The sequence below is a fragment of the Tachyglossus aculeatus genome, chromosome 26 (genome assembly GCF_015852505.1).
Source record: "Tachyglossus aculeatus isolate mTacAcu1 chromosome 26, mTacAcu1.pri, whole genome shotgun sequence".
Taxonomy (NCBI): Eukaryota; Metazoa; Chordata; class Mammalia; order Monotremata; family Tachyglossidae; genus Tachyglossus; species Tachyglossus aculeatus.
The window spans coordinates 9,986,062-10,013,995 of record NC_052091.1 but is presented as its reverse complement, the minus strand read 5'-3'; the positions used below and the strand labels follow the sequence as shown (position 1 = coordinate 10,013,995).

General features: G+C 45.7%; 1 protein-coding gene across 1 annotated transcript in view; it reads left to right on the top strand.

Moving 5' to 3' along the window:
- Positions 1–27,934, top strand: part of ITGA11 (integrin subunit alpha 11) — a 139,680-nt gene that overhangs the window by 9,864 nt on the left and 101,882 nt on the right. Inside the window, exon 2 of the mRNA XM_038767246.1 lies at positions 22,873–22,984. Within this exon, the coding sequence (XP_038623174.1) occupies positions 22,873–22,984 (112 nt within the window). The remainder of the gene's footprint in view (positions 1–22,872; positions 22,985–27,934) is intronic.

The following is a 27,934-nucleotide window of genomic DNA, read 5'->3' as shown; positions in this document are numbered from 1 at the left end:
AATTGGCAGAGCCGGAATTTGAACACATGACCTCTGACTCCAAAGCCCGTGCTCTTTCCACTAAGCCACGCTGTTTAAGATGGCTTAATCAAGGAAAGACTCTTGGTGGAGAAGTGATTTTGTTTAGAGTGGTAATCTGTTGTATAGGGTGGGGGAGAGAGTTCCAGGACACAGGGAAAATGTAGTTAAGGGATCAGGGGAGAGATAGAGGAGACTGAAGTATTGTGAGGAGGTTGGCATTAGAGTAGTGAAGTGTGTGGAGAAAGAAATAAATCAGTAAGAAATCATTGAGGTAAAATAGGAAGGGGCGAGCTGATTAAATGCCTTAAAACCAATGGTAAGAAGTTTCTGTTTGGGGAGGTGGATGGGTAAACACTGGAGATTCTTGAGGAGTGGAGAGATATGAGCTGACATTTTTAGAGAAATGATCCAGGGAGGAGAGAGAAATAAGGACTAGAGTGTGAGCGGCAGGGAGGTCGATGAGGAGGCTGGTATAGTAGTCAAGATGGAATATGATAAATGCCTGTATCAGCATCATAGCAGTTTGGATGGAAAGGTAAAGACAGATTTTAGCCATGTTGTGAAGGTAGAACTGACAGGATTTGGTAGAAGATTGAATATGGGGGATCAGTGAGAGATATGAGTTAAGGTTATGGGCTTGTGAAACAGGGAGGATGGCAGTGCTGTCTATAGTGATGGGCAAGTCAGGAGGAGGGCAGGGTTTGGGTGGGAAGATGAGGAGTTCTGATTGGGACATGCTAAGTTTGAGGTGTCTGTGGGATATCAAAGTAGAGATGTCCCGAAGCCTGGAGGAAATAAAAGATTGCAGAAAAAGAGAGAGGTCAGGGCTGGAGAGAGAGATGTGGGAATAATCTGTGCAGTGGTGATAGTTGGAGCCGTGGAAGTGAGCAAGTTCTCCAAGAGACTGTATGTAGATGGAAGATAGAAGAGTCTTCTAGACTGTGAGCCCGTTGTTGAGAAGGGACTGTCTCTATATGTTTCCAACTTGTACTTCCCAAGTGCTTAGTACAGTGCTCTGCACACAGTAAGCACTCAATAAATATGATTGAATGAATGAAAGAGGAAGGTTGGTTGCTTGTTAGGTTTTCTGAAGATGGTCCGTTCTGAGCTAGGGCTTGGAAATGAACTAGTCACACTGAGCCTCTCTGCTGGCTGTAGCCCAGCCTGAGACTCAGCCGACAGTGTCCAGGTTTTTTGAAGTGTGTTTTCTCCGTGGTTTTGACATGGCTCCGCTTCTCTGACAAAGACCAGAAACCACCCTGGCATCCACTGGAAGGATGTCCTGGAGTGTCACTTGCAAATAATGGAAAGAGCCAGTCTAGTCTCTTCCTCCCCACACTTACCAGCTCACCATGGAGGTCACTCAGGAGCTGTTTATGTAAGCTGGACCCCCTCCTTTTCTCATTCATTCATTGTCATATTTATTGAGTGCCTACTGTGTGCAGAGCATTATATTGAGCATTTGGGAGAGTACAATACAACATCAGACAGACACAATCCATAGTGTGCTGGCTGAAATGAGAAGCAATATGGCCTAGTGGCTAGAGCACAGCCTGGGAGTCAGAAGGACCTGGGTTCTAATGCCAGCTCCGCTGCTTGTCTGCTGTGTGATCTTGGGCAAATCAGTTGACTTCTCTGGGCCTCAGTGACCTCATCTGTAAAATGGGGATTAAGATTGTGAGCCCCATGTGGAACAGCAGCTGTGCCCAACCTGATTTCCCCTTTCTAGACCGTGAGCCCGTTGTTGGGTAGAGACTGCCTCTATCTGTTGCTGAATTGTACTTTACAAATGCTTAGTACAGTGCTCTGCATACAGTAAGTGCTCAATAAATACAATTGAATGAATTAATGAATTTGCTTGTATCCACCCCAGCATTTAGAACTGACTGGTATATAATAAGCACTTAACAACTACAATGATTATTATTATATTTTTATAGGCAGATGTGGCCACAGGGGGAGACTAGTGGTGCTCGTCTAAGATGGGACCGGGGGAGGAGGTGTTAAATATGGAATGGGAGGAGGCACCAAGCCGCAGATGAGAGATTTGCCCTCGCTGGTTACCCTGGTAATCCAAGCTCTCAAAATAGCCCTGCCTATGTCTTGATTGTCTCTAAAAGCAGCACTTTCAACCAGGGTGGAGAAGTCTCCAGCCTGGGAGAAGCCTGTAAAGCCCAACTTTCTAGGTCAGTACTTCCCAACTCATGCCACCCCTTCCATTTTGGGGGGGTGGGGGCAACGGTATTTAAGTGCTTATTGTGTGTCAGGTACTGTACTAAGCACTAGGGCAGATACAAACTAATCAAGTTGGACACAGTCCATGTCCCAAATGGGGCTCCCCATCTTAATCCCCATTTTACAGATGAGGGAACTGAGGCCCAGAGAGGTTAGGTGACTTGTCCCGGTGACACAGCTGGCAGAGATAGGACTAGAACCCCATGCCTCCTGCCTTCCAACCCCATCCTCTTTCCCCTGGGCTGGGCTGAGATCTCTCTTCCAGCTTCACCCACCGAGGAAAGCCTTGCCACAAATTGTATGTCTCCACTAATGTCCGTTGTCATCATCCTCTCGGGAGTCCCTCCCTTCCTCCCTCATTCTCTAGACCGCCCCAGTCCACCCTCCCATCTGCCATGGGCATAAAGATGCCAAGCCAAAGAGGCAGAAAAATAAACCCAAACCATCTTGAGTTCTCTCAGCCACTCTGTGCAGCACTGGGGAGGAGGCATGACACTCTGGATCCTGTTTTCTCTGAGATTTGGTGGGGCAGGGCAGGGGTGGCCTGTCACCCCGTTTGACACCAAGCTGTTCAGTTTCCAGCCAGGCTGACCCCCTGTCCAGCATGGATATGGTACTGGATATCTTCACATCTGGTATTTTATTTTCGGTGGCCAGGTCCCCCTGCCTTGGCTCCTGACGCCAGGTGCCATGGCTCGGGAAGCAGCACCCGTGTTCAGCTGCCTTTGTGACAGAAGCCTGAGACCATTTTTAGCCTTAAAGAGCTCCCATTCCAGCCTCAACCTTGAGCTACTGAAACACTCAGAAGATACAGATTAAGAAAGCCAGCCTTCCTGAAGGAGAAAGAGAAAAGAGAGAGAAAAATGGAAGAAAATAATTGTGGAGTCCCTTCTCAGCCATATCCTACATCTTCTAAATCTCTCAACCTTTTCCATCAGACTACAGATGCTTCTTTCCTTTTTTCTTAACCAGTTAATCAGTCAATGGTCAATCAATCAATCATATTTATTGAGCACTTACTGTGTGCAGAGCACTGTACTAAGCGCTTGGGAAGTACAAGTTGGCAACATATAGAGACAGTCCCTACCCAACAGTGGGCTCACAGTCTAGAAGGGGGAGACAGAGAACAAAACCAAACATATTAACAAAATAAAATAAATAGAATAGATATGTACAAGTAAAATAAATAGAGTAATAAATATGTACAAACATATATACATATATGCAGCTGCTGTGGGGAAGGGAAGGAGGTAAGACGGGGGATAGAGAAAGGGGGACAAGGGGAGAGGAAGGAGGGGTCTCAGTCTGGGAAGGCCTCCTGGAGGAGGTGGGCTCTCAGTAGGGCCTTGAAGGGAGGAAGAGAGCTAGCTTGGCGGATGGGCAGAGGGAGGGCATTCCAGGCCCGGGGGATGACATGGGCTGGGGGTCGATGGTGGGACAGGTGAAAACGAGGCACGTTGAGGAGATTAGCGGCAGAGGAGCGGAGGGTGTGGGGTGGGCTGTAGAAGGAGAGAAGGGAGGTGAGGTAGGAGGGGACAAGGTGATGGAGAGCCTTGAAGCCAAGGGTGAGGAGTTTCTGCCTGATGCACAGATTGATTGGTAGCCACTGGAGATTTTTGAGGAGGGGAGTAACATGCCCAAAGCGTTTCTGGACAAAGACAATCTGGGCAGCAGCATGAAGTATGGATTGAAGTGGGGAGAGACACGAGGATGGGAGATCAGAGAGAAGGCTGATGCAGTAGTCCAGACGGGATAGGATGAGAGCTTGAACGAGCAGGGCAGCGGTTTGGATGAAGAGGAATGGGCGGATCTTGGCAATGTTGCGGAGCTGAGACTGGCAGGTTTTGGTGATGGCTTGGATGTGAGGGGTGAATGACAGCAGAGTCGAGGATGACACCAAGGTCGCAAGCTTGTGAGACAGGAAGGATGGTAGTGCTGTCAACAGTGATGGGAAAGTCAGGGAGAGGGCAGGGTTTGGGAGGGAAGACGAGTTCAGTCTTGGACATGTTGAGTTTGAGGTGGCGGGCAGACATCCAGATGGAGATGTCCTGAAGGCAGGAGGAGATGTGAGCCTGGAGGGAGGGGGAGAGAGCAGGGGCAGAGATGTAGATCTGGGTGTCATCAGCGTAGAGATGATAGTTAAAGCCGTGGGAGCGAATGAGGTTTGAGCACCTACTCTGTGCAGAGCACTGTACTTATTGCTTGGGAGAGTACAGTAGAGATAGGAGGCACAATCCCTGCCCTCCAGGAGTTTACAATCTAACTGGGGAGGTGGTCATAGAATAATGTACAGATAATTATCAATAATGATAATTGTTGATTTATCGAGCACTTACTGTGTGCAGATCACTGTACTAAGTGCTTGGGAGAGGACAGTACAACAAAGTTGGTAAACGTACCTGCCCACAGGGAGCTTACATTCTAAAGGGGGAGATGGACATTAATATAAATATAACGTACATATTTACTATTCTATTTATTTTATTTTGTTAATATGTTTTGTTTCGTTGTCTGTCTCCCCATTCTAGACTGTGAGCCCGCTGTTGGGTAGGGACCGTTTCTATATGTTGCCAACTTGTACTTCCCAAGAGCTTAGTACAGTGCTCTGCACAAAGTAAACGCTCAATAAATACGATTGCATGAATGAATGAAAATAAATTAATGCTATATACACAAGTGCTGTGGGACTGAAGGTGGGGTGAATATCACCTGTTTAAAGGGTACAGGTCCAAGTACACAGGTGGTGCAGAAGGGAGAGGGAGTAGGGGAAAAGAGGGCTTAGTCAAGGAAGATCTTTTAGAAGAGATGTAATTTTTGACAAGATGCTAAAGGAGAGGAGAGCGATCGACTGTCTTACATTTAGAGGGAGGGAGTTCCAGTACAGAGAGACAAGATAGGGTTGGCCGGGAGATTGATGAGGTACTGTGAGTAGACTGGCATTAGAGGAGTAAAGTGGGTGCACTTGTAGTAGGAAATCAGTGAGGTGAGGTAGGAGGGGCTGAGCTGATTGAATGCTTTAAAAGTGGCAGTAAGGAATTTCTGTTTGATTCCGAGGTGCTTGAGGAGTGGGGAGACGTGGACTAGGTTTTTCTTTTGTTTTTTTTCGAAAAGTGGTCCAGGCTGCAGAGTGAAATAAGGACTGGAGCCAGGAGAGACTGAAGGCAGGGTAGTCAGCAAGTAGGTTGAAACAGTAGTCCAGATGGAATATGATAAGTGCTTGGATCAACATGACATCAGTTTGGATGGAGAGGAAAGAGTGGATTTTAGTGGTTCTGAAGGTACAACTGACAGGATTTGGAAATATTGAATATGTAGGTTGAATGAGAGAGATGAGTAAAAGATGCCAGAGTTAGGGCTTGTGAAACAGGGAGGATGGTGGTGCTGTCTACAGTGATGGGAAAGTCAGGAGGAGGACAGGATTTGGTTGGGATGATAAGGAGTTCTGTTTTGGATGTGTTTAATTTGAGGTGTCGGCAGGACATCCAGAAAGACATAAGACACTAGAGGAGAGAGGTAGGTTTTGGAATCATCCATGTAGAGATGGGAGATGAAGACCTAGGAGCAAATGAATTCTCCAAGAGTGTGTAGATGAAGAACAGAAGGGGGTTCAACTGAACCTTGAGAGATTCCCACATCTAGAAGGTAGGTGGCAGAGGAGGAGCTTGGGAAAGAGACTGAGAATGAGGAGCCAGAGAGATAGCAGGAGAATCAGAAGTGGACAGGCTCAGTAAAGCTGAGTTTAGATATTGTTTCCAGGAGAAGAGGGTGGTCCACAGTGTTAAAAGCAGCTGAGAAGTCTAAGAGGATTAGCATGAAATAGGGGAATCAGATTTGGCAAGAAGAAGGTCAGTGGTGATCTTAGAGAGGACAGTTTCTGTGGAGAGAAAGGGATGAAAACCAGATTGGAAGAGGTTAAGGAGACAGAAGTAGGGAAAGGAAAGATTGATATGTTGTTGAGTGTTTGGTTGTGTGACTTTTCTGTTATTTTAATTGCATTTGTATTTAATGGTAATGGTAGTTAAATGCTGACTATATATTAAGTTTTTTTCCAAGTGCTGGGATAGAGACAAGTTAATCAGATCAGACAGAGTCCCTGTCCCTCATGGGCTTCATGGCCTAAGAATTGAATCCCCATTTTACAGTTGAGGAAACTGAGGCAATGAGAAGTTAAGTGACTCACCCAAGGTCACACAGCAGGCAAGTGGCAGAAGTGGGATTAGAACTCAGGTCCTCTGACTCCTAGCCTGAGCTCTTTCCATTAGACCATGCAGCTTCTCTAGATTCTGTGCATTCACGTTATAAGTACAGAAGTGCTTCAAGTGGGGCTACAGTGCTTTAGCTTTCAATTTTAGTTATCTACATCTAGCAATTAGAATTGTTTAAAAAAAGAGCCTGTTTGGGCTAAGGAAACTGGTCAGAGGTAGTCAAGTGCCCAATTTGGAGGGTTTTCTCTTTGACAGAGGTTTTCCAAATCTCTTCAGGAGGCCTCAGGCTGTTTTTCAAGACTGGTAGCAAAACCATCATTAGTTACACCAAATTTTTCCTGGTGCCGGACTGTTTCTGATTTGTATGGCTTGTTTGTGAGGAGTGTGGACAGTCCTGGCTGTGGACAGCCCCGACTCCCATCCCCTACTCCCAAATTTTTGGCTAGACTCCAGCTCCCAAGAAAATGAAGCCCTGGCCAGGGGCAGGATTTTGGAGTTATGGAATGTAAGGTTGTCAGCTGGTTTGTTCTGAGTTGCTTTAAAAAAAAATGGTATTCATTAAGCACTTACTATGCACCAGGCACAGCATGGTTCAGTGGAAAGAGCCCAGGCTTGGGAGTCAGAGGTCATGGGTTCTAATCCCGGCTCTGCCACTTGTCAGCTCTGTGACTTTGGGCAAGTCACTTCACTTCTCTGTGCTTGTTACCTCATCTGTAAAATGGGGATTAAAATTGTAAGCCCCAAGTGGGACAACCTGACCACCTTGTATGTCCCCAGTGCTTAGAACAGTGCTTTGCACATAGTAAGTGTTTAACAAATGCCATTATTATTATTATTATTGTTGTAATAAGTGCTGGAGGTTGATACAAATTAATCAGAATGGGCATGGCCCATGTCCCACATGGATCTCACAGTCTTAATTCCTGTTTTAAACATGAGGTTACAGAGGCACAGAGAAATTAAGTGACTTGCCCAAGGTCATAAAGAAGCAGAAAAGTGGTAGAGTTGGGATTAGAACCCAGGTCCTTCTGACTTTCAGGCCCATGCTCTATCCATTAGGCCCTACTTCTTCTCTGTCTCAGCCAATCATTGAGCCGGTGTTCCTGTTCACTGCCTCACTTCCTGAGCAGGTAGGCCAACGGTCAAAGCCAGAAATTGAGGCACTAGGCCATCACAGAAAACAAGCAGTATGGTCTAGGGGATAGAGCCTGGGCCGGGGAGACAGAAGGTCATGAGTTCTAATCCCAGCTCTGCCACATGTCTGCTGTGTGTCTTTGGGCAAGTCCGTTCACTTCTCTGTGCCTCAGTTACCTCATCTGTAAAACGGGGATTGAGTTTGAGTCCTACATGGGTCAAGGGCTCTGTCCAACCCAATTACCTTGTCTCTACCCCAACACTTAGTCCAGTGACTGGTATATAGTAACTGTCACCCTGTTAATCCCCATTTTACAGATGACATAAATGAGGCCCAGAGAAGTAAAGTGACTTGCCCAAGGTCACGCAGCAGACACCGTGATGCTGTGATTAGAACTCAGGTCCTCCTGACTTCTAGGCTTGGGCTCTCTCCCTTAAGCCATGCTGCTTCTGCTGCAAAAATCCCTGGATCGGAGGTGGTACCTCTGTTCCCAGGGACCTGAGAGGGGAGCTAGTGGGAAAGGGTCAGGAGTTCTCTGGAGAAACATTCTAGATTCAGGTGGACTTGGCTGGATTTCAGCAAAGAATTGCATATGATGTCATGCATTATTCCATGGGATTGATGTAAAACATAGCGTTATGTGTGTCTTTGTGGCCCCCATAATGCCTCAATCCCAGTCCCCAGCACCTCAACCAGTCTGCCAATGGAACATTCCCTCCACCCCAACAATTCCTACTTCAATCCAGTGAAGGAAACTGGAATCTGCCTCCCATAGGGGAAACGACGAGAGTCAGGGAAAAGCCAAAAGTCCTGCCCAAATAAACAAGTTATGGGATATTTCCACTTTTCTCTTTGAGGTGGAGAAAGCACTCCCCACCCAGTTTCCAGCTCAGCAGCACTAAACCGGTAAACCCAAGATGGCTCAGCTTTGGCCTCCCTCCCTGAGCTGGTGAAGAGAAACCAGATTACCTAATCCAGTGCAGTCCAACTTTCCTTCCCACTTGGATCAGGGAGAGGGAGAGGAAAATTTCAGGAGAACGTGCAGGAGACGTCATTGTCTTTCGATTCACTCCTGCCACTTGCTCTCGCCACTCCTTGGGAGTGCACAGACTGGCCAGAAAGAGCTAGAGGTAGTTCTGGAACAACAAATCAATCGTATTTGTTGAGTGCCTATTGCTTGCTAAACACTATTCTAAGCAGTTGGGAGAGCTCAGTACAATAGTTGGTAGGTGTGTTAGCTCACTGTGGGCAGGGAATGAATCTTTCCATTGTTATACCATACTCTCCCAAGATGTTAGTGCAGTGCTCTGAACACTGTAAGTGCTCAGTAAATATGACTGAATGAATGAACGAACGAACTTACAATCTAGAGGGGAGAAGGATACAGGGAGATGAAGAGCAGTTAGGGAACAAAATCTGTGACAAGAAGACCCAGTGTGTCTCCAGGAAGCAGTATGGGCTAGTAGTTCTAAACATTGAGGTAGATACAAGTTAATCAGGTCAGACTCAGTCCCTGATTCCAGGTGGGGCTCATAGTCCAAGTAGAGGGGAAAATGTGTGAAGAGCAAGTAGGAAACAAAAACTGCAACAAGAAGATCCAGGGACTCTCCAGGAAGCAGTATGGCCTAGTGGAAAGAGCCTAGGCCTGGGAGTCAGAGGACATAGATTTTAATCTTGGCTCTGCTACTTGTCTGCTGTGTGACTTTGGCCAAGTCACTAAATTGTATTTATTAAGTGCTTATTGTGTGCAGAGCACTGTAGTAAGCCCTTGGGAGAGTATAATAATGGTATTTGTTAAGTGCTTACTATGGGGTAGATACAAGGTAATTAGGTTGTCCCACAAAGGGCTCAAAGGCTTCATCCCCATTTTACAGGTGAGGTAACTGAGGCACAGAGAAGTTAAGTGGCTTGCCCAAGGTCACACAGCAGACAAGTGACGGAGATGGGATTAGAACCCTCATCCTCTGACTCCCAAGCCTGTGCTCTTTCCACTAATCCATGCTGCTTTTCTAGTGAGTCCATTAAGTGCATAAAGGTCTTTCTACATATCTTACCATTGTGTTAATTGATTGTACTGAAAAGGCTCAACAGTGGGCACTTGTAACTCTAACTCCTCCTTCCTCGATGTTGCTATTTTTATTATAATTATGGCATTGAAGCGCTTAGTATATAAGAACTGGCATTCTAAGTGCTAGGGTAGATAAAAGTTAATCAGGTTGGACACAGTCCCAGTCCTGCATGGGGCTCATCATACGCAGGAGAACAGGTATTTATTTAATCCCCATTTTACAGTTGAGGAAATTGAGGAATGGAGGCGCTAAGTGACTTGTCCAAGGTCACACAGCGGGCAAGCGGCAGAGCTGGGATTGGAACCCAGATCCTCTGACTTCCAGGCCCTCAGTCTTTCTATTAGATGTCACTGCTAGTATCATTTACAAGAGGAGCACAATGATTGCCTTAGGTTTCCTAGAGAAAGCCCTTCAGAGCAGGGAACGTGTCTGCTAATTCTGTTGTATTGTACTCTCCCAAGAGCTTAGCATTGTGCTCTGCACATAGTAAGCACTCAAATATGATTAACAGTATGACAGACTTGGTAGACACGTTCCCTGCCCACAATGAGCTTATAGTCTAGAAGGGGAGACTGACATGGATATAAACAAATAAATTGTAGCTGTGTACATGAGCGTAATGGGGCTGAGGGAGAGGAGAATACTGTGAACAAATCTCAGTGCCAGGGCATTGGAGAGGGAGCAGGAGAAGAGGAAATGAGGGCTTAGTTGGGGAAGGTATCTTGGAGGAGTTGTGGCTTCCATTTTCTGTCAGATATGAAGAGGGAGGGAATTGCAGGACGGGGACGAGACGTCTGTGGCGAGATAGACGAGATCATAGTACAGTGAGTAGGTTGGTATTAGAGAAGTACAGTGTGCAGGCTCGATTGTAGTAGGAGAGTAGCGAGGTGAGGTAGGAGGGGGCAAGATGATTGAGAGCTTTAAAGCCAATGATGAGGAGTTTCTGTTCGATGCGGAGGTGGATGGACAACCACTGGAGGTTCTTTAGGAGTGGGGAAACATGGCCTGAATGCTTTTCTAAAAAAATGATCTGGGCAGCAGAGTGACGTATGGACTGGAGTGGGGAGAGACAGAAGGCTGAAATCAGTGAACTTAACTTGTGTGTGCTTGTTTCCTCAACTGCAAAATGGATGCAGATTCATTGTATCTTTTATCTTGCCCAGTGCTTAGAACAGTGTTTGGCACATATTAAGCACTTAACTACCATTCAAAAACATTTCTAAGAGAGTTGGAGCCTATGAGAGAAGAGAAACTGGAGAAAATGGATGAATTCATGCTTCTGTTGTACTTTCTCAAACAGTACAGTGCATTGCACTCATTGGGTGCTCAGTTAATAGTATTACTACTATTACTACTACTACCATTACCACTACTAGAAATAGTCCCTGAGTTCATGCAAGAGAGTCAGCGATTCCAATGAGGTCCAGAGAGAGGGAAAGAGAGGAAATGGTATCAGGTAGCAGACATTCTGTGAACCCAAAAATGTTCATAACCAGTACGCAATGGGACTTGCTCACTGCCACCTTCAAGTCGAATTCCACAAAATCAAAGATTTCAAGTCACCTCTGCTCAACCATAATGACCAAAAATGCCGATATCCGAAATCTTAACCAGTCACTGGCCTCTTTGGGAGACCCTGCAGTCTCCAGTTTGTTAGCATGGGACGTTTTTGAGTTATTTCTCTGTCTAGGACTGGCAGAGAGTGTGGTTTCTGGTAGCTCAGATTTGCCAAATGAGGTGAAAGCAGTGATTACCCAGAGGACGTAAATGGTTATTTATGTTCGGTTCATTCCATAGGAAAAGACAGTCCCTGCCAATGTCCCCCAACTCCCTGACAAAAAAAATCATTCTCTCTGTCTCTGGTTCTGCTGCACGGGTGGCCTCTGTTGACTGAGGTGAGCCATGACAGCCCTGTACCCCTGTGTTATGAGTTAAAGGGAGAGGCTAATAAACACAGAGAGCTTCATTTTGCCCCCAAGGATGGCTGGTGGCCTCCGTTATCACACAGCCAAGGAATCTGAGGATGCCACAAGGCATAGAATGGAACGTACCAGGGTCGTCTTGTCCCGGTGCAACTTGGGAAGATATAAGCAACTTCCTCCCCCGGGGTTGTCCCAATCTGGCTTCCTCCTGGTGACTCATACTGTAGTTTGCAAGTCTCCCTTTCTGTGGTTGGTCCCCGCCGCTAACTGATGGGGTGGAAAGGAGAGCTCTTGTTCCTGCAATGTTTTACTGGAGGCCTGGGGAAAGATGGCAGCCTGGTTTGGTGGCAATGGGTCTGCAGTGCCTTGTGAAGGGAGAGAGAAGGCACAGAGAGGTTAAAAAAAATCTTGCCCAAGGTCACACAGCAGACAAGTGGTGGAGCCAGGATTAGACCCAGGCACTTCTGACTCCCGGGCCACGCTCTGTCCGCTAAGCCATGCTACTTTCTGCTAGGCCATGCTGTTCATGCTTGGTTGGATAATAACTGAGGTATTTATTATGTGCTTGCAATGTGCTAAGCACTGTACTGAGCATTAGGGTAGATACAAGATTAACCTGGGCTCCAGGATCTTAACCAGTGGATTTTCTGGTCCTTCCACTCTTCCTAAGGAGGTGATTGTGTTGACAAGAGCCAAGGCACGGGAGTGGGGTCTACTGAAAAGAGCCCGGGCCTGGGAGTCAGAGGGCCTGGGTTCTAATCCCAGCTAATAATAATAATAATGGTAGTACTTGTTAAGTGCTTACTATTGCCGAGCACATTTCTAAGAGCTGGGGTTAGCAAGTTAGCAAGTTGTCCCGTGTGGGGCCCACAGTCTTAATCCCCATTTTACAGATGAGGTAACTGAGGCACAGAGAAGTTAAGTGACTTGCCCAAAGGCACACAGCTGACAACTGGCAGAACCGGGATTAGACCCACGACCTCTGACTCCCAAGCCCGGGCTCTTGCCACTAAGCCACTTACCTGCTTCATGACCTTGGACAAGTCACTTGACTTCTCTGTGCCTCATTTCCCTCATCTGCAAAATGTGATTCAATGCCTGTTCTCCCTCCAACTTGGTGAGCCTCAAGTGGTACCTGATTATCCTGTATTTACCCCAGCGCTTAGTACAGTGCTTGGCATTTAGTAAACACTTATCAAATACCATGATTATTATTTTAATAGATGGCAGGCTAGACAGTAAGCTAGTTGTGGGCAGGGAATGTGTACTCTCCCAAGCACTTAGAACAGTGCTCTGTATGTAGTAAGTGCTCAATAAATATGATTGACTGACTGACATTCTCTCTTCATGATGCATTTTCCTGCTAGCTCATGGGTGTGCAGCATGTGTAGAAAGGAGATGGAGAAGAGGAGTAGGCTCTTGGCTGTTTCTTTCCCACCAGACCTCTAGTTGGCTCAGAGGAGGTCATCTTGAACCTTTTCTCATTTGGTCTGACTCCCCACATCTGAGGTCAAAGTGAGGCAGGGCTGGGAAAAGGCAAAGAATTCTGGGCTGTGAGCATATGCTTACTGGGGAGAAATAACAATGGAATTTATTAAGCACTTTTTTTGGCACCCAGTGTTCTGTATACTAAACACAGGGATAGATACAATACAACCAGATTCAGACATGTTCTTCATCTGACATGGGGGCTCAATGGGGCAGGTGAGGGGAGACCAGCTATTTTCCCCCGTTTTACTGAATAGGAATAGGCCCAGAGAAGCTAAATGACTTGCCCCTCATCACAGAAGAGGCTAGTAACATAGCCAAGACAGTAACATTCAAGGCAGTGTGGCCTAGTGGAAAAAGCCCAAGCCTGAAAGTCAGATGAACCTGGATTCTAATCCCGGCTCTGCCACTTTTCCAATCTGTGACCTTGGGCAAGTCATTTAATTTCTCTGGGCCTCAGTTACCTAATCTACAAAATGGGGATTAAGACTGTGAGCCCCATGTGGATCATGGGTTGTGTTCAACTTGATTATCTTGTATCTACCTCAGCACTTAGTACGGTGTGACTCTTTCCCCTTGCCCTCACAGAGGTGCTGGACAATCCTGGACCAAAGTATATTAGAGGGGCCATCAATTTGACCTCTCTCATCTTTCCACAGTACTGTGTAATGTCCTAAAATTCTGTCCCTTTCTTCTCCTTTCCCTTTCATTCATTCATTCAATCGTATTTATTGAGTGTGCAGAGTGCTGTACTAAACGCTTGGAAAGTACAATTCAGCAACAGATAGAGACAATCCCTACCCAACAATGTGCTCACAGTCCTTGTTCTGACTCAGGGCTCTCTGCAGAAGGGTGCTGAGGGCTCTGATTGCAGAAGACATGTTTTATGTTGTATGGTTACCATGGCAATTAGAAGGTGACCTCAAATGGTGGTGGGAATAGACCATTGGTCAAATGACTCCATGCCTGGGTCTGGGCCACAGCAACTCTTTGATTCAGGGAGCTGGAATGGGTGAAGTTAGGGAGAGAGCTGGGAGGGGCTGGGATTGTTCAATCAATTAATAATAACTGTGGCATTTGTTAAGCTCTTACTATGGGGCAGGCACTGTACTGCTGGGGTAGATACAAGATATTCAGGAACCACATGGGGCTCACCAAGTAAGTTGGAAGGAGCACAGGTGTTGAATGCACATTTTGCAGACGAGGTAACTGAGACATAGAGAATTTAAGTGACTTGCCAAAGGTCACACAGCAAAGTGGTGGAGCTGGGATTAGAACCCAGGGCCTTCTGACTCCCAGGCCCATGATATCTCCACAAGGCCACACTGCTTCTCACTGAGGTCCAGTGAAGCTCGGCAGGCAGAATATGTTAACAGGTTCAAGAAAATTAAGCACTTTGCTACTCTCTCCAGCTTCACAGTACTTACGTAATTATTTTTATACTCTAGCATTCCCTCTATCCCTAACCCATTTTAATATCTGCTCCTCCTGTAGACCGTAAGCTCTTTGTGGGCAGGGATTTTCTACCTTCTCTGTTGTATTGTCCTTTCCCAAGTGCTTAGCACAGTGCCCTGCAAACAGTAAACACTTAATAAATACCACTGCTTGGGTAAATTTACCCTCGCTCTTTCTTTCACTCTCTGTAAATATTTTTTTCATCTGTCTTCATTAGACTGCGAGGTCCTTTAAGGCAAGGAATATGTGTTTTTTGGCTTTTGTACTCTCATTGCCTAGCATTTAGTACAGTACTTAGTGTCCAGTTGGTAACCAATAAAAATGCCAGTCATGTGTTGATAAATTTATGGCTGAGAAGTTCATAAGTTGGTTATTAGAGAGAAATTCATGCGAGAAGCTGTCAAGATCAACCGTTTGTTAGTAGAATCCAGTATCGATATTTTTATTGTTATATTTCTTAAGTGCTTACCATGTGTGCACTATTGTTCTAACCACTGGAGTAGAAACAAGTTAATCAGGTCAGACTCAGTCCCTGCCCCACATGGGGCTCAGAATCTAAGTAGGAGGGGAAGCAGGCATTAAATCCTCTTTTTTTTACAGTTGTGGAAACTGAGGCACAGAGGAGTTTAGTGATTTGCCAAAGGCCATAGAGCAGAGAAGTGGCAGAGCCGGGATAAGAAGCCAGGTCCTCTGACTCCCAGCCCTGTGCTCTTCCTACAAGGCCACACTGCTTCCCATGGCTTTTTGTTCTTAAGCTGGTAAGGAGGTGGCTGAAAGATCCCCAGTCCTGCCCTCCCTCCTGTATTTAATGCTCTTCATCTGGAAATGTAACAATAATTATTGTGGTATTTAAGCGCTTACTATGTGCCAGGCCCTCTACTAAATGCTGGGCTAACACAAGTAAATTGGGTTGGACACAATCCCTGTCCCAAATGGAGCTCACAGTCTGGCACATAGCACTTAATAATAAATGCCATAATTATTATTAATTATTATTATAATCTCCATTTTACTGATGAGGTAACTGAGGCCCAGAGAAGGGAAGTTATTTGCCTAAGGTCACACAGCGGACAACTGGTGAAGTCTTCTGGAAGGAAATCAATAAATCACTGTACTAAGTACTTGGGAGAACACACTACAACAGAGTTAGAAGACACACTCAATAGTAAGTTTACAGTCTAGGTTGAGTGATTCTGAGGAAGAACATGGGGTTGACGGTAATCTTTCCTATATCTTTGAGGAACATCAAAATTTCCATTTCCTTGCTGGGTAAACTGGCCAAGACTTTATTATACTGGTTCCTGGATCTCTCTAGCACTTGAATGGAACTCTTTGTGGGAGTGGGTGAGTCAATGGACTCTCTAGACTGTAAACTCGATGTGAGCAGGGAACGTCTGCTAATTAATAATAATGATTGTTATAATTAATAATAACTGTGGTATTTAAGTGCTTACTATGTGCCAGGCACTGTACTAAGCACTGGGGTAGATACAAGATAATTGGGTTGAACACAGGCCCTGTCCCACATGGGGCTCACAGTCTTAATCCCCACTATATAGATGAATAAACGGAGGCACAGAGAAGTGAAGTGACTTTCCCAAGGTCACAGAACAGACAAGTGGATTAATACACAGATCCTCTGACTCCCAGGCCTGTGCTCTTTCCACTATGCCAAGCTGCTAACTCTGTTGTATTTTCCTAAGTGCTTAGTGCAATGCTCTGCACATAGTAAGTGCTCAGTTAATACCATTAATGGTGATGGTGATGATAATAAATATCCTTCATCTTTCATCCTGGTCCCTTATAGCAACAATTTACTGGATTGAATCCATCCATAAATCACTGGGTAAGAGCTCCCGAAAAGCTGGTAAACTAGAACTGCTGACATACTTTCCTCTGAGGAAAAAGATCCAGAGATTTTGTCAGGAAAGATCAGAGGTTAAGGTCAGAAAATTGGCCATAACACCATTTTGATGAAGCTCTCTATCATTTGGTTTTGGTCAGATTTATGCTGCTTTAATGGCAGAAACTGGTTTAAATTATAACGTCATTCCCCCAGTGATTTCAGTGGCCTCTTAACTAGCAGCCACCAGATCATAAAAAACATCGAAGAGCAGACCAAGGGGACGAATTGGCTATTCTAGGAATGGTGGCTGTCTCCCCCTCTAGACTGTAAGCTCCTTGTGGGCAGAGAACTTGTCTACCAATTCTGTTGTACTGTAACAATAATAATAATAACAATAATAATAATAGCATTTATTAAGTGCTTACTATGTGCAAAGCACTGTTCTAAGCGCTGGAGAGGTTACAAGGTGATCAGGTTGTCCCATGGGGGGCTCACAGTCTTAATCCCCATTTTTCAGATGAGGTAACTGAGGCACAGAGAATTTAAGTGACTTACCCAAAGTCACACAGCTGACAATTGGCAGAGCTGGGATTTGAACCCATGACCTCTGACTCCAAAGTCCAAGATCTTTTCCACTGAGCCACGCTGCTTATTCTCTCAACCGTTTAGTACAGTACTTTGAAAGCAGTAAAGACCCAATAACTACCATTGATTGACTGACTAGAGTTGGCATCTGTACTTTCCCCAGATTTAGTAGCCACTGATGGTCCTCACTGACACCAGATTCTGACATATATGTAGATCGTGGGTGTTACATGCAGCATAAAATAAGATTGGGCAGAAATCTGTCCGATCCTAAAGTGTTCCTCCAGGGGCATCCCTAGCACCCCCTTCTCTCCTTTGCTCCAGAGCCATTTCTGAGCTATGGCACTCAGATTCAGGAAGAGAAGGGGGAGAAAGATTGGGTGCTGAAAATTAAAACAGTGGACAGAAAGGTGTCTGGCACCATCTCTCAAGTGGTCCCCTTAGCTGAGTCTGTGTCGTTGGATTTTTTTTTAATATACTTTTTTTCAGTTCAGGATTCTGTGACCTCTTCAAAAATGCTCTCCTAAGAGGAGCAGCATGGCTTAGTGGAAAGAGCAAGGGCCTGTGGGTTAGAGGACCTGGGTTCTAATCTCAGCTCTGTCATTTGCCTGCTGTGGGACCGTGGGCAAGAAACCTATCTTCTCTGCTCCTCAGTTCCCTCACCTGCAAGATGGAGAGTGTAAACCTGTTCTCCCTCCTACTTAAACTGTGAGCCCCATGTTTGTGACAGAGCTGTGTCAAATCTGCATGTACTGCATCTGCTCCAGGACTTGGTCCATGGTAAGAATTTAATAAATACCACAACTCATTTATTATTGTTAGCATGCCACTGCTAAGTTGCGTAAAACAGGGAGAAGGGGAATGGGAAAAGTCCAGAACTGAACAAAGCAAGGGAGTCATTCAAACCAACTATACACAGTTGGTGTTTCTTTGCCAGACTGACTCTTTCCATTCTATTTCCTAGGGTATCAGCCCTGCAGCATGGTTTTTGGCAAGGGGGGAATGCTTCCAGTCAATCACATTGAACGCTTACTAAGTAATGGGGAAGGCACAGTCAGTCACCTTGCCCCCTCCTACCTCACCTCTATTCTCCAATTACAACCCATCCCACATACTGCTCCTCTAATGCTAACCTTCTCACTGTACCTTGATCTCATCTATCTCACCACTGACCTACCAACCTGCCAACTTGTACTTCCCAAGCGCTTAGTACAGTGCTCTGCACACAGTAAGCGCTCAATAAATACGATTGATGATGATGATGATGATGATGACCTCACACCCACATCCTGCCTCTGGCATGGAATGCCCTCCTTCCTCATATCTGACAATTACTCTCCCCACGTTCAAAGCCTTACTGAAGCTACATCTCCTCCAAGAGGCCTTCCCTGACTAAGCCTTCCTTTCCTCTTCTCCCATTCCCTTCTGCATCACCCTGACTTGCTCCCTTTATTCACCCCCCCAACAGCATTTATGTCCATATCTGTAATTTATTTATTTCTATTAATGTCTGTCTCCCCTCTAATCAATCAATCAATCGTGTTTATTGAGCGCTTACTGTGTGCAGAGCACTGTACTAAGCGCTTGGGAAGTACAAGTTGGCAACATATAGAGACAGTCCCTACCCAACAGTGGGCTCACAATCTAGAAGGGGGAGACAGAGAACAAAACCAAACATACTAACAAAATAAAATAAATAGAATAGATATGTATAAGTAAAATAAATAAATAAATAAATAGAGTAATAAATATGTACAAACATATATACATATATACAGGTGCTGTGGGGAAGGGAAGGAGGTAAGATGGTGGGGATGGAGAGGGGAACGAGGGGGAGAGGAAGGAAGGGGCTCAGTCTGGGAAGGCCTCCTGGAGGAAGTGAGCTCTCAGTAGGGCCTTGAAGGGAGGAAGAGAGCTAGCTTGGCGATGGGCAGAGGGAGGGCATTCCAGGCCCCGGGGATGACGTGGGCCGGGGGTCGACAACGGGACAGGCGAGAACGAGGCACGGTGAGGAGATTAGCGGCAGAGGAGCGGAGCGTGTGGGGTGGGCTGTAGAAGGAGAGAAGGGAGGTGAGGTAGGAGGGGTTGAGGTGATGGAGAGCCTTGAAGCTGAGGGTGAGGAGTTTCTGTCTGGTGTGCAGATTGATTGGTAGCCACTGGAGATTTTTGAGGAGGGGAGTAACATGCCCAGAGCGTTTCTGGACAAAGACAATCTACAACCCTCTAGATTGTAAGCTCATATTGGGCAGGGGTCATGTCAGTCATATTGTTATATTGTAGTCTCCCAACTGCTTAGTACAGTGCTCTGCACACAGTAAGCCCTCAAAAAATATGATTGACTACTGTATAATGTAACAGACACATTTCCTCCTCATCCCAACTTCCCCCTCATGCTATCCAAGGGGGTTGGGCCCTCCAACATCCACAAGGAATTCAGAAGCAGTGTGTCCTAGTGGATAAAGCCCAGGCCTGGGAATCAGTTGGATCTGACCTCCAATCCCAGTTCTACCACTCATCTGGTGTGTGCACTTGGTGAAGTCACTTCACTTCTCTGGATCTCAGTTCCCTCATCTGTAAAATGGGGATTAAGACTGTGAGTCCCCTGTGGGACATGGTCTGTGTCCAAACTGATTAGTTTGTATCCACCCCAGCACTTAGTACAGTGACTGTCTTAATAAGCGCTTAACAAACACCATTTAAAAAAACAACTCGCCAGACCTGTGTTCTTTCAGAAGCAGCATGGCATAGTGGATAGAACATGGGGCTGGAAGTCAGAAGGTCATGGGTTCTAATCCCAGCTCCCCAACTTGTCTGCTGTGTGACCTTGGGCAATTCACTTCAGTTCTCTAGGCCTCAGTTACCTCATCTGCAAAATGGGATTGAGACTGTGAGCCCCTTGTGGGACAGGGACTGAGTCCAGGCGATTTGCTTGTATCCACCCCAGTGCTTACTGCAGTGCCTGGCACATGTTAAGTACTTAACAAAGACCTTAATTATTATTGTTATTATTATTATTTCTACTAAGCCAACCTGCTTCCACTGAGACCTGGCCAGCAGCCAGGGCTCATTTGGAGTGGTGGAACATTCTAGACTGTGAGCCCATTGTTGAGTAGGGACCATCTCTATATGTGGCTGATCTGTACTTCCAAGTGCTTAGTACAGTGCTTTGCACACAGTAAGTGCTCAATTAGTAAGATTGAATGAATGAACACATCTGTAATATATTTTTATGTCCATCTCTTGCTCTAGACTTTAAGCTCCTTGAGGGCAGGGAAGGTGTCTACCAAATCTGTTATATATGTATTCTGCCAAGCACTTAGTACAGTGCTCAACAGTAAGTGCTCAATAAATACCATTGATTAACTGACTGGGGGCTTGGATTTAAGGAAGGGAGACCCAGTGATGTGATAAATGGCAGGGAAGTCAAGGAGCTTGGGATCTCTTCCTCTGGACTCTCAATCTAGATGTTCCTTCCCATGGTTTTAGTCAGTCACAACCTTGGCTTCTGTTGCTCACTGTGTTTGTGTCTGGGAATTTGCCAGGGTCAGGGGGAGACTTGTCCACTGGGTGAGGGTCCCTGCTGGGCTAGAAGCTGAAAGACTGAAAAATGAGAAGCAGCACAGCCTGACAGGAAAAGCCCTGGCCTGGGAGTCAGAGGACCTGGATCCCAATCTCGCCTCCTCCACTTGCTTGCTGTCTGACCTGGGCGAGTTGCTTCACTCCTCTGGGCTAGAGTTTCCTCCTCTGTAAAATGGGGATCCAATACCTGTTCTCCCTCCTATTTAGACTGTGAGTTGCAAGGGGGACAGGGACTGTGTCTGACCTGAAGATCTTGGATCTACCCTGACACTTAGTACAGGGCACAGTACACAGTAAGCGCTTAACAAATACCACGCTTTGTATTATTAATTAGGGGACTCTTTTGTGGAGGGGGAAGAAGTCCACCAGGAGAGGTTAAAGGAATTTGTCTTCCCCTACTCCATGGCCAACCCCCTCCTCCAGCCCCTAGGTGGGCTGAAGTCTAAACAGTTTTTCTTCCAATAGTTCACACAGAGGTCAGCCCAGACAGCTTGCCTCAACGCGAAACCAGAATCCAAATGTATGACTCGAGATTGGACCTCGGTTCTCGGCCCCATCTGCTGGCAGGAGGATGAGGAGGAGCAGGGAGAGGGCAAGGAGGGAGAGATGGAGGATAAGAAGGAATGGTTAGAAGGTGTGTGAGGAGGAGAAGGAAAAGAAGGATTATGGAGAAAATATTGTGGTAAGATTACACTTTGTTAAGCTCCAAAGAATGGCTTAGTCAGAAACCCAGGAGGTATAATACTAATGATAATAATAATGGCATTTATTAAGTGCTTACTATGTGCAAAGCACTATTCTAAGCACTGGGGAGGTTACAAGGTGATCAGGTTGTCCCACGTGGGGCTCACAGTCTTAATCCCCATTTTACAGATGAGGTAACTGAAGCACAGAGAAGTTAAGTGACTTGCCCAAAGTCACACAGCTGACAGTTGGTGGAGCCAGGATTTGAACCTGTGACCTCTGACTCCAAAGCCCATGCTCTCTCCACTGAGCCATGCTGCTTCCCTTGCACTCTCCCCAGGAAGAGAGGAGAGGAGGGTTAGAAGGGTCCAGAGGTTGAGCATCAGAGGTCAAGAGGGAGGATGAGAAACAGTATGGCCTAGAGGATAGAGCATGGACCTAGGTTCTAATTCTGGCTCTGCCACTTGTCTGCTGTGTGACCTTGGGCAAATCACTTCACTTCTCCTTGCCTCAGTTCCCACATCTGTATAATGGGGATTAAGACTCTCAGCCTCAGGTGGGACAGAGACTTTGTCCAACCTGAATACCTTGTATCTAATCCAGAGCTTAGTACAGTGCCTGGCATGTAGTAAGCACTTAACAAAAACCATTAAAAAAAAGGTCGATTAGACAGGCCTCAGACACAGGCCTAGAGCCACTCACCGTCTAACAGTATCCTGGTCAACCAGAGAAAGAAGGGGCAAGCCCTGGATGATCAGCCAACTGGTCAAACACAGATGTTGTGATAAATAATAATTGTGGTATTTGTTAAGCACTTGCTATGTAACAGGCTCTGTACTAACTACTGAGGTAGATACAAGCAAATTAGGTTGGACACAGTCCCTGTCTGACATTGGACTCAGTTTTAATCCCCATTTTACAGATGGGGTAACTGAGGCCCTGAGAAATGAAATGACTTGCCCAAAGTCACACAGCAGACAAGTGGTAGAGCTGGAATTAGAACCCAGGTCCTTCTGACTGCCGGGCCCCTGCTCTATCCACTAGGCCATACTGATGACCATAATCCCCTGTGCCTTATTGGCAGCCTCAGGCCCGTTAACCTGTTCATCTTGGGAAGAGCTTGGCTTCCGTTATATTGTAACTCTGTTTTAGTGCACTCTCCCCAGTGCCTATTACAGTACTCTGCACATAGTAAGCACTCAATAAATACAATCAATTGATTGGATGAAAGATTGTTTCCTCCCCAGCTGGAAAGTCAGCTATCACCAGAAAAGCTATGAGGCCTAGTAGAAAGAGCCCGGGCCTGGGTGTGACCTTGGACAAGTCACTTCAGTGCTCAGTCCCTCTGCTTCCTCATCTGTAAAATGAAGATTTAATGCCTGTTCTCCCTCCCCCTAAGACTCTGAGCCCTGTGTGGAGCGGAGAGACTATCTGATTGTATGTGCACCAGCCCTTAGCCCAGTGCTTGACAGATAGGAAGCGCTTAACAAATACCACAGCTATTATTATTATTACTCCACTGCCCCTAGGGACTGCTTTGTCCCAAACCCCAAGCGAGGTGCCAGACTGAAAGGAATACTGCGTGTTTCTTCTCTAGACCCTGTGCTGACCACATTTTCTCTCTCCCTTTCCCCCTCCCTTCCTCCAGGGTTCTGTGGCGCCTTCAATATCGACACCAAAAGCTCCCGGATCATCCCCGGGTCCAGAGACGCCTTCTTTGGCTACACAGTGCAACAGCATGAGATCAGTGGGAAGAAATGGTGAGTCCCATGGGTGGAGAGAGAAGAGCGTGGTCCCAACTTCAGGTTGTATTTATTGAGCACTTACTTTGCACAGGGTACTGTATTAAGCACTTGGGAAAGTACAACACAACAATAAATTCCCCATCCAAAACAAGCTTACAACCTTAACCTTCACACTTTGCCGATAGCTCCTTGCTTCAATTCTCCCTAGAGCCACTTGGGTTTGGAGACTGCCTTTGTTCAATCAATCCTTCAATCAGTGCTATATTGAACATTTAATCTGTTCAGGGCATTATAGTAAGCGCTTGGGAAGCAGTGTGGTCTAGTGGATAGAAAACGGACCAAGGAGTCAGAGACCGTGGGTTCTAGTCCCAGCTTTGCCTCTTGTCTGCTGTATGACCTCGGGAAGTCACTTCACTTCTCTGGGCCTCAGTTACCTCATCTGTAAAACAGGGACTAAGAGTGTGACCCCCATGTGGGACAGGGACTATGTCCTGATTTGCTTGTATCCACCTCAGTGCTTCATGCAGCACTTAACAAGTGCCATAGGTATTACTATCATTATTAGACCGTGCGCCCCATGTGGGACAGGGACTGTGTATAATCTGATTAACTTGTATCTAACTCAGCACTTAAAACACTGTTTGATACATAGTAAGCCCTTAATAAGTACCATAGTTATTATTGTTATCATTAATATTATTATCATTACAACAAAGTAGACACTACCCCTTGCCCTCAAGGAGTTTACAATGGATTTACCTCCAGGAAGCATCTTGACTGCCATTTTCTCTACCTTGCTGATAGCTCCTGAACCCCTTGACCAACGGGACTAGAGCAGTCAGGCCCATCCTCTCAAATTGAGCCCCCTCCTGAGCCCTCTCCTTCCTCTCCCCCTTCTCCCCCTCCCCATCCCCCCCCACCTTACCTCCTTCCCCTCCCCACAGCACCTGTATATATGTATATATGTTTGTACATATTTATTACTCTATTTTATTTGTACATATTTATTCTATTTATTTTATTTTGTTAATATGATTTGTTTTGTTCTCTGTCTCCCCATTCTAGACTGTGACCCCACTGTTGGGTAGGGACCGTCTCTATATTTTGCCAACTTGTACTTCCCAAGTGCTTAACAGTGCTCTGCACACAGTAAGCGCTCAATAAATATGATTGAATGAATGAACGAATGAATTCAGGCCAAAGGACAAGGCCTTTCCCAGTGACCAGACAGCAGGAATCCGCCTCTTGCTTCCATGAACAGAGAGATATCAGAGGAGACCGCACTTCCTCATATCTAAGAAGTGATAGGTCTTCGTCTGTGGCTAAGCCATCAATAATGTTCATTCAATCATTATTTATTGAGTGTTGACTGTGAGCAGAGCATTGTACTAAGTGCTTGGGAAAGTGCAATATAATAGTAAACAGACACATTACCTGCCCACAGTGAGTTTACAATCTACAGAGGGAGACAGACATTAGAAGCAGTGTGGCTAAGTGGAAAGAGCATGGGCTTTGGAGTCAGAGGTCATGGGTTTCAAACACTGGCTCCACCAATTGTCAGCTGTGTGACTTTGGGCAAGTCACTTAACTTCTCTGTACCTCAGTTACCTGTAAAATTCTGTAAAATGGGGATTAAGACTGTTAGTGCCCCGTGGGACAACCTGATCACCTTGTAACCTCCCCAGCACGTAGAACAGTGTTTTGCACATAGTAAGCACTTAATAAATGCCATCATTACTATTATTAAATCAATTAATTAATTACAGATATGTAATAAATTACAGATAAGAGAAGAAACATGTCAGTTAAATAGGCCTAAAATACCTGTACTCCTTCCTCCTTAAATTGTGAGCCCCATGTGGGACAGGGACTGTGTCCCAGTAGATTATCTTGGATCCAACCCAGAGCTTAGTACAGTCCTTGGCATATAGTAAGCACTTAACAAATATCCCAGTTTTTAAAACTAGCGACCCTAGAAAGAGCCTTCTATGCATCTTTAATTAGTATTCCCAACTTTTTTAATGGTATTTGTTCAGCACTTACTATGTGCCAATCACTGTACTAAGCTCTGGGGTAGTTACAACTTAATCAGGTTGGACACAGACCCTGTTTGATGTAGGGCTAACGGTCTTAATCCCCCTTGTACAGATGAGGGAACAGAGGCCCAGAGAAGTGATTTGCCCAAGGTCACCCAGCAGCCAAATGGTGGAGCTGGGATTAGAACCCAAGACCTTCTGACTCCCAGTCCCGTGCTCTAGCCACTAGGCCAGTGGCTGGATTGGGCCTGAGAACTGAACTCCAAAGATCTCCTCAGTCTCTCTTCTCTGAGGAGGAGTAGCTGGAAATACTGTTTCTGGGGGACAGACGGCAGGTTTGCTCCAGATGTTGCTGCTGAGATCCAGCGGGTCTGTTTACCCAGCCAGACAAAGCGGAAAAAACAAAGCAAGACCTCACAGAGGTCAAACCAGGTCCTGCTTCAGCCAGGCAAAGACTGTTCAGAACCCTGCAACCACAAGAATTCCACCAAGCTTGGAAAATGCCTACCTATGCTTTCTCCCCTCATTTCCCAGTGTTCTTCACCCTCCACCTCCAGAACCCCTTTTCTCAATGACTGGCCTCTGCCCACAGAGACAAAACCCTCAGAGTTTCCCCATGGATACAGGGTCTTGTGGAAATTCATTCAATCATATTTGTTGAACGCTTACTATGTTCAGAGCACTGTACTAAGCACTTGGAAAGTCAATTCAGCAATAAAGTGAGACAGTCCCTACCCACACCAGGCTTACAGTCTGGAAGTTAAGCAACAGGGAATAGGACTCAGAGGTCAAGTATATTTCTGTTAGTTAATACCTGCTGCCTGACTTCCAGTAGCCCCTCAGCCTGGTTTCCATTATGTTGAGGGCTCATTGCCAAGGCTTTAATGGTCTATTTCAGTTCCTGCCCAAGATCTAGCCGCTTGACTTGTTTCTCTGTTTATTTGTTATTCATTTATTCATCTGTGTCTAGATCTACTCACTCACTCTTAACTATGATATCCATCCCTACTGTCATTTGCCTGTGGTGGGATCTTGGACAAATCACTTAACTTCTCTGGGGCTCAGTTTCTTCATCTGTAAAATGGGGTTAAAATGCTGTACTCTTCCTCTTAGATTGGGAGCCCGGTGTGGAACAGAGACTGTGTCTGACTGAATTATCTTGTGTCTACCCCAATGCTCAGTAGAGTGTTTGGCATGTCGTCAGCGCTTAACAAATGCGATGATTAAAAACCCTTACCACAGGCTTTAAGGTACTCAATCCACTTGCCTTCTCCTTCCTTACCTTTGTGATTTCCTCCTGCAACTCAGCCTGCACATTTCACTCCTCTAAAATCAACCTACTCTCTGTACCTCGATATCATCTGTCTTGCTGCCAACCCCTCAGCCTTATCCTCCCTCTGGCCTGGAACTCCTGCCCTCTTCATATCTGACAGATGTTCACTCTCCCCACCTTTAAAGCCCTATTAGAAACACATGTCCAAAAGGCCTTCCCTAAGTCTTCCTTTTCTCATCTCCCACGCCCTTCTTGCATTAGGATTTACACCCTTTACTCACCACCCCCCCCCTCAGTCCCTCAGCACTTACGTACTTATCCATAATTTATTTATATTCATGTCCATCTCCCCCTCTAGACTGAGAGCTCATTATGGGCAGGGAACATGTCTACCGACTCTTTTGTACTCTCTCAAGCCCTTAATCCAGTGCTCTGCACATAGTAAGACCTCAATAAATAGATTGGTTGTAATTATTGGACATCTACTGAGTGCAGAGCATGTGCCTGAGTGCTTTGAAGTGAACATCAATTAATAGCATGAACAGAGCACTTATTCTCTGCAGAGAACTGTAGTAAGCACTTGATATAGTATGACAGAGTTAGTAGATATGAACTCTGACCTCAAGAAATTTACAGTTTAGCTAGGGAGACAGATACTAAAAATAAATTACAGTTAGGGGGAAGCAGTGGAGTTTAAAATATGTCCATAAGTGTTGTGGGGAAGTAATGGTGGGGAAAAATACCTAATTGTTTAGGAGGTAAAGCACTCAAGTGATTCAGTAGGAGAGAAATAGAATCTAGAGAAGAGATTAGTCAGGAAAAACTCCTGGAGGAGATGTATCTTAGTGGGACTTTGAAGATGGGGAGCGTTGTGAGCTGCTGGTTGTAAAGGGGAAGTCCTCAAATGCATATTTCATGTTTCTGGCCCTCCAGGGGCTTATAATCCAGTTTGTCCATTGACTTATAACCACCACTTCCCTGACTGGATTGTGTGCTCCCCAGAGCTGAGATGATGTCTTTGGCTTCTACTAAGCTCACTGTGGGCAGGGAACATGTCTACCAACTTTGTTGTATTGTACTCTCCCGAGTGCTTAGTACGGTGCTCTGCCCGTAGAAATATCTTAATAAATACCATTGATTATGATGATGATGAAGCAGCATTACGTAGTGAATAGAGCATGGGCCTGGGAGTCAAAAGGTCATGGGTTCTAATTCTGACTCCACCACTTGTCTGCTGGGTGGCCTTGAGCAAGTCACTTCACTTCTATTTACCTTAGCTCCCTCATCTGTAAAATGGGGATTGAGACTGTGAGTCCCAAGTGAGGCAAGGACTGTGTCCAACCCGGTTTGCTTGTATCCACCCCAGCGCTTAGTACAGTGCTCGGCACATAGTAAGCACTTAACAACTATCATTATTATTATTGTTATTATTATTATGTTTCCTAAGTGCCCAGTATAGTTCTCTGCCTGAGGTATGAACTCAAAAAATTATGTTGAAAATGGCATTGATCCTAATAGCCACATAAGGAATGCAATCCTAGGCAGACCCCTAGGCCCCTGGGACCTCTCAGTTTCCTCTTAGGACTTTTTTTTACAGTATTTATTAAGGGCTTACTATGTGCCAGGCACTGTAATAAGTGCTAATCAGGTCGGACA